This window comes from Balaenoptera musculus, chromosome 1, assembly GCF_009873245.2.
Source record: "Balaenoptera musculus isolate JJ_BM4_2016_0621 chromosome 1, mBalMus1.pri.v3, whole genome shotgun sequence".
Taxonomy (NCBI): domain Eukaryota; kingdom Metazoa; phylum Chordata; class Mammalia; order Artiodactyla; family Balaenopteridae; genus Balaenoptera; species Balaenoptera musculus.
In genome coordinates, this window is record NC_045785.1 from 133383860 (window position 1) to 133389859 (window position 6000).

General features: G+C 43.2%; 1 protein-coding gene across 7 annotated transcripts in view; it reads right to left on the bottom strand.

Annotated features, from left to right (window-relative positions):
• Nucleotides 1-4328, bottom strand: part of LOC118896593 (protein transport protein Sec16B-like) — a 41483-nt gene extending 37155 nt beyond the window's left edge. For 3 of the 7 annotated variants that reach the window (XM_036854611.1, XM_036854602.1, XM_036854592.1), the window contains exons 1-2: nucleotides 3190-3747; nucleotides 650-1003 (exon numbers count right to left, since the gene is read on the bottom strand). In XM_036854611.1, the coding sequence (XP_036710506.1) occupies nucleotides 650-945 (296 nt within the window). In that variant the 5' untranslated portion in view covers nucleotides 946-1003; nucleotides 3190-3747. Of the gene's footprint in view, nucleotides 1-649; nucleotides 1383-3189; nucleotides 3748-4254 lie in introns of those variants that run through there. The other 4 variants (XM_036854576.1, XM_036854582.1, XM_036854621.1 and 1 more) reach the window with 4 other exon arrangements.
• Between the last annotated feature and the right edge of the window lie 1672 nt (nucleotides 4329-6000).

Below are 6000 nucleotides of genomic sequence, written 5' to 3' on the forward strand. Positions count from 1 at the left end.
GATGGCTTGCAACATTCCATAAAATATGAAGTCCAGGAGGAGGAACTCCAGATTCTCCTAGAATTACCTCACTGAGACCTCTTCATTCTGCATTTGGAGCCTACAAGCTTGTATCTGCTTTCTCTGATTTTTTTTTAAGTTCCCATTCATTCACTCAATACATTTTGTTTTTCTGTACCCATCACACTCTAGGTGATGTTCTAGGCACTAGGGCTCTTCTTGGTGCTGGTGGGTCAGTGCTAACCCTGGGTCAGAGTCTTCCAAAGAGGATAAGGAACTTTTTATAGAGATCCATAGGAAAAGCTTTTCCAGAGTCTACAAACATTGCCTTTTGTGATCCCAGAGTAAGAGGGTCTCATCTGCTGTCTTGAATTTCATCATTCTTTCTACCCTCTCCCCCCATCACCCAATCACATTGTGATGGCTTCTTTAAGAAGCTCCCCTAGGGGATAAAGAAAGGAAAATATTATATTTTCAGTCACCAAAATCCAATTTGGGAGAGGAAAGGGTGTAGCTAAGTCAGTGTAGTAGGGTGGAGAAGGAAAAAGAAGAAAAAGAGGAGAAATAAAAGGAAAAGGAACAAGGAAAAGAGCAATCTGTTTGGAAGCATTTAGGAGAGCTAGGTCAATTCCAAGCTCTAAACCCATACCTTGAATACAACTGACTGGGATAACCACCTTTATAACAGTCAACCCTGGACACAGGCTGATGCCATTCCCCAGGCCTGGACGCATAATGAGGCTGCTGGTGGTCTGCCCCAGGGTCCTGCTGTGGTTGGGGGCTCCTGCCCATGTCTTGTCTTTGATGGACCCTCTCTCCATTGTGCCAAGAGTGACGAATAGGCCGATAGTATCTATCTCTCTGAAGCCCTCGGTCTGGATCCCTTGATGGTGCTGGGGGCCTCCCTGCTGGCTGAGGCGGCCACTGGGGAACCCAAGGCTCCATCCCTGACCTTCTGAATTTCTCTCGTGTTTTGAGTCAGTTGTGTAGTTATTTTATCTTCCTACAGACAAAACAGAAGGAAAAAAATTATCATCATTTTAGGCCTATATCCAAACATGAAGGTTAATTAGGTTTTGTGAAAGAAGCACCTATGGTCCTCAAAATCTTCTATCTAAAACAAACCACACAGGCACTGATACAGAGATATCTGAAAAAATCTCAAGGAGATATGTGAAATAAGTAACAGGCTAGACAACTATACTGATGTTGCTATAAAAATTAAAAAGTATATTTGGAGCAACAATAGATGTGGGAGGCATGGGAGAGAGAACAGTAATAGATGAAGCTCCAAAACACTATCAAAGTATCCCAGTTAAATACATGTGTGCTGGACTTCCCTGGTGGCGCAGTGGTTAAGAATCTGTCTGCCAAGGCAGGGGACATGTGTTCGATCCCTGGTCTGGGAAGATCCCACATGCCGTGGAGCAACTAAGCCCACGCACCACAGCTACTGAGCCCGCATGCTGCAACTACTGAAGCCCGTGCACCTAGAGACTGTACTCTGCAACAAGAGAAGCCACCATAATGAGAAGCCCAAGCACCACAACGAAGAGTAGCCCCCGCTCGCCACAACTAGAGAAAGCCCGCGTGCAGCAACAACGACCCAACACAGCCAAAAATAAAATAAAAATAAAATAAAATTTAAAAAATACATGTGTGCTCACATATTCCACCAGTAAATGTTTATTCAACATTTACTATGGAGGCCCTATTCTGTCATAGAAATAGAGTGGGCCTTAGACAGAGCTAGACCACAGTTCAAATCCTAACTCTGCCACTTATTAGCTAGTTAAATTTTTCAAGCCTTAATTTCCTTACCCATAAAATGAGGACCATAATGAGCTGACAGAGTCACTGTCAGAGTCAGAGATCCTTACATAAAGTGCCGAACTTGGCCCTCTGGCTGGTATACAGTAATTGTTCAATAAATAACAGTTACTGTTATCAGAGATAAAGATTAGGGTAGTGTGAGCAGCTGAAGACATTTCCTAAATAAAAAGGAGCTTAAAGTGACCTCAAGAGACATCTTTTCTGAATCCTTGAAGTCTTAGAAGAACTAGGCCCTATAATCTGGCCATTCCTGCCCCTGCTCCAGGGGAGGCAATGAGACGCAAGTTTGGGATTGCTTCCCTGACAAACTAGAGCGCCGTGTCTCAGTAATCTTCCTGGCTGGAGATTTTAAAACCTGGAAGTCTCCCCAGCATCAAACTGATTTTCTCCACTTATGCTTCAAAATGGGAAATAGCTCCAGAGGACAAGATACCTTCCAAGCTTCTCTACTTGTATCACAGAGCAGCACCTGCGTCCAGTTGCCCCCAAAGAAAAAGCACACATCACACCTTACTGCTGCTCAGGAGTCTCTCATGTCAGAATACATAGCTCAGTCACACCCCATGTTTCTTCCCCCTTGGGAACTATTTTACGTTGAGAAGTTCTGATCGGATCCAGTCAACTTGCTCCCACTCCTGAAACTCCCAGCCCAATATAAAAATGAATATCAGAACAAAAGGTCAAAGGGTGTGTGTTGAAATCAAGATGTCACACTGCTCGAACGCTGCGGAGCCAGGGTCCACAGCTATGAGCCGAGAGCTGTAAGCAGAACATACCAGAAGAACAAGGCACAGAAGTGCCTTCCACCTCAAGAGCAATCCAGCTCAGGAAAACTTGCACCTTCCTTCCCGTGTCAGCCCACTTTCTTGAAAAAGTCAGGTGCAATGAGAGCCTTTTCCAGCAAATCCCAGCAGAGGCCAAATGCCCCAGACACAGTGAAAGGCTAAACAGGTCTTTCCTGAAGGCCCACGGAACTTGATAGCATTTGGACACAAGGAATTTCAACAAGAAGAAAGCTTCTTCCACCTTGTCCCCAGATATTTTCACTAGACAGCCCTTCTCCGACTGCAAAGGCGCAATACCCAGTCCCTTTGCCAAAGTCAACTACAATTGATTTTCGTTGCCAAGATACCAACTCCAGCAGGTTAGACCTCAGGTTACAATTAAGGACCCCAAATGAAAAGCACCTAAGATTCTCCAAATGAAGGCATTACGTCTACAGTGACAAGTCATACTCACATATCACATAAATGACCTTCCCTGGTCCCGCTAAGGTCAGTATTGCCTTTCCTAATTTGACAGCACAGCAAGTACAGCCAAGACAAAGCAAGCAAGGGCGCTAGAATTCCCACACACCTGCTCTGACGGCTCTCCACCACCTTCCCTCAGCGCAGCTCCAGGAGTGTCTGCTCTCCTCCTGGACGCTGTCAAAGTCCAGGTGCCACATCTACCAAGACCTACCTAGCCCTCAGATCTACAGCCTGTCAGCTACCTTTGCCACGGCCTCCATGGAGCCGATCCACGAGGGCAAAGTACAGCGCAGCTCCCCCAGTCGGCCAGACCCGGCTTGGAGTATTTGCTCACAACCCTGTCAGAGGCTGCTGCTTCTGTTTGCCTGGTCATGGGCTGAGCCAGGTTCACTCACATGTGACATGTGACAAAGCATCCAGACCCCCACAGCAAACAAGGAGCAGAGACCCAAGGGAGAGGAAGTGCAGAAAGCCCTGAGGCAGCCTGACCTGGAGAGAAGAGCATCGCCTATGGGTTGTGAACTCCTGGCTCGGCCACGAGTGGCTCTATCGCTCAACCTCTCAGCTTCTCCTCTAAAAGGGGAATAACAGTACTTAGCTTATGAGCGTCATCATGAGGAGTCCAGGCAGACCTCAGAGATATTGCCAGTTCGGTTCCGGACCACTGCAACAAGGCAAGTCACACGAATGTGTTGGTTTCCCAGGGCGTATAAAAGTTACGTTTACACTGTACTGTAGTCTATTGAAGTGTGCAATAGCATTATGTCTAAAAAACAATGTACCTTAATTTTAAAATACTTTGTTGCAAAAAAAAGTGCCAAAACAATTACAATAATAACATCAAAGATCACTGATCACAGATCACCAAAACAAATGTAATAATAATGACAAAGTTTTAAATATTGCAATAATTACCAAAATGTGACGGAGAGACACAAAGCAAGCGTTATTGGAAAAACGGCACCGACAGACTTGTTTGACGCAGGGTTGCCACAAACCTTCAGTTTGTAAAAAACACAGTAAAGTGAAGTGATATAAAACGAGGTATGCCTGTAAATGTTGGCAAAGTGGCACATGATATATAATTATGTATGCTCTTTAAATAAGTATTATCTTTTCCTTTCAAAAGAGATGAGCTAATTCTACTGGTTGAGGCAGGCAGAGTACTCACTGGTGGGTAGTAAATGCCCAGTTTGGGTTTTTCTCATTCGTGTTTCTCTTCATTGGATTCTGGTTGTGCATCAATTGTGTTATCTAGATGGAAGGCAAATTTAAATGCCCAATATTGAACTGAAGGCACTGAGAAGTTTTCTATTCCAAGAAAATAATTTCTTTGTTTGAAAAATACATTTCTTCAGGTAAGTACAGAGTAGCTCATGTCCACTTTGGAATTAATATTTTAAAAGTCAGCAAATCATCATGCTGTACACCTTAAACTTATATGTTATATGTCAATTATATCTAAATAAAGCTGGGGAAAAGTATAAATAAAACTCAGAATTTGCTCTAAAAAGGCTCAAATCGTTTATTCTTTCTTTCAACAAACACTGAGTCCTTATTATGTATCAGGATTTGACACACATAGACATGAAGGACACAGCCCTTGGTTCTAAAACGCTTCAAGCAAATTAACTTCTCATGTTGTTATTAGTCCAGGGAAGACCGCCACGGTTGGTCTCATGGTCAGATAGGGTAAGGTACCGAAGCTATAAGATTTTGTCACGGCCCTACAACTGACTCCTAGGACCTGACAACTGAGTGTAGAATTCTCTGACTCTGGGTCATGGTTTCTTACCCCACTGGTGAGGTTTGGCTCACTAATGGCTGCACTGCCATTTTTAATCCTCCTGGGAAGAGGTACTGGAGAAGGACACACACATTGACAGCAGGAATCAGAACATGGTTGATTATGACACAGACTCAGATATCAAATTATCTGTCCCAATATCTCACAATAACATTCAGAAAAATCTGATGTAACTCTTTTGGCTTATAACATGACATTAGTCCTGCCCTATAACACCAGCTACATTACTGAAATGTTGACTTTGGAAGATACCTTACAGGTTATTTTAGCAACTTCACTTCGTTGGTAATAAAACTAAGATCCAGAGAGATGAAGTGATTTACCCAATGTTGCAAAGCTAACTAGAAGCTCAGTTAAGATTATACTGATGTACTGGACCTGCCTTGCATCAGGCTTACAAGAGCTGATTATAAAATATTCAGGAATTGTGCGAGCCAGTAGTTAAACCACTGATAATCTGAAATCCACCACAGTGAGAGTATCTACACCACAGAAATTGGCAAGTGCTACAAAGCCAGGTTGTTGTTGTTTTTAGATAATCAGTTTATCGGCATAATGATTACAACTCCTAACTCCTATTCCAGTGTTCTTTCAACCACAGAATTGTCATTCTTTTACAAGCCTTCATTGCACATCTCTGGTTTAAACATCTAGCTCAGTTATTCCAAATGCTCCTTTGTGACATCCCAAAGCATCCCTAATTATCTCAAGTGTTATTATGAAACTCTTCAAACACTCACCAACCAAAATTAATTTTAATTAGTTTTAATTATTTTATATAGACATATGGCATACCACAGTTATATGGGTCATGGAATGAAATAGATCGTGTGGGATCTCACCACTCCAAAAGGTTTGGGATTTATCAGTCCCTGCCTTCCCCAGCCCCATATATCAACAGTTACTAAGTCTTTCAACCTGGCAACTCAAGTCTTCCTGGTTCCTAAGAAAATTCACTCAGTTTGAGAATACATTAGAAGCTCATCCCCAACAGGATTTGGGCTAAAATTGGTCTTGTCACCTCAAGTCCTGGCTGCAGTGCCCTGGCATGATCCCACAGGCTCCCACATGCTGGAACAGTTATAGTCTTCACATTATCTCTTCCCCAAG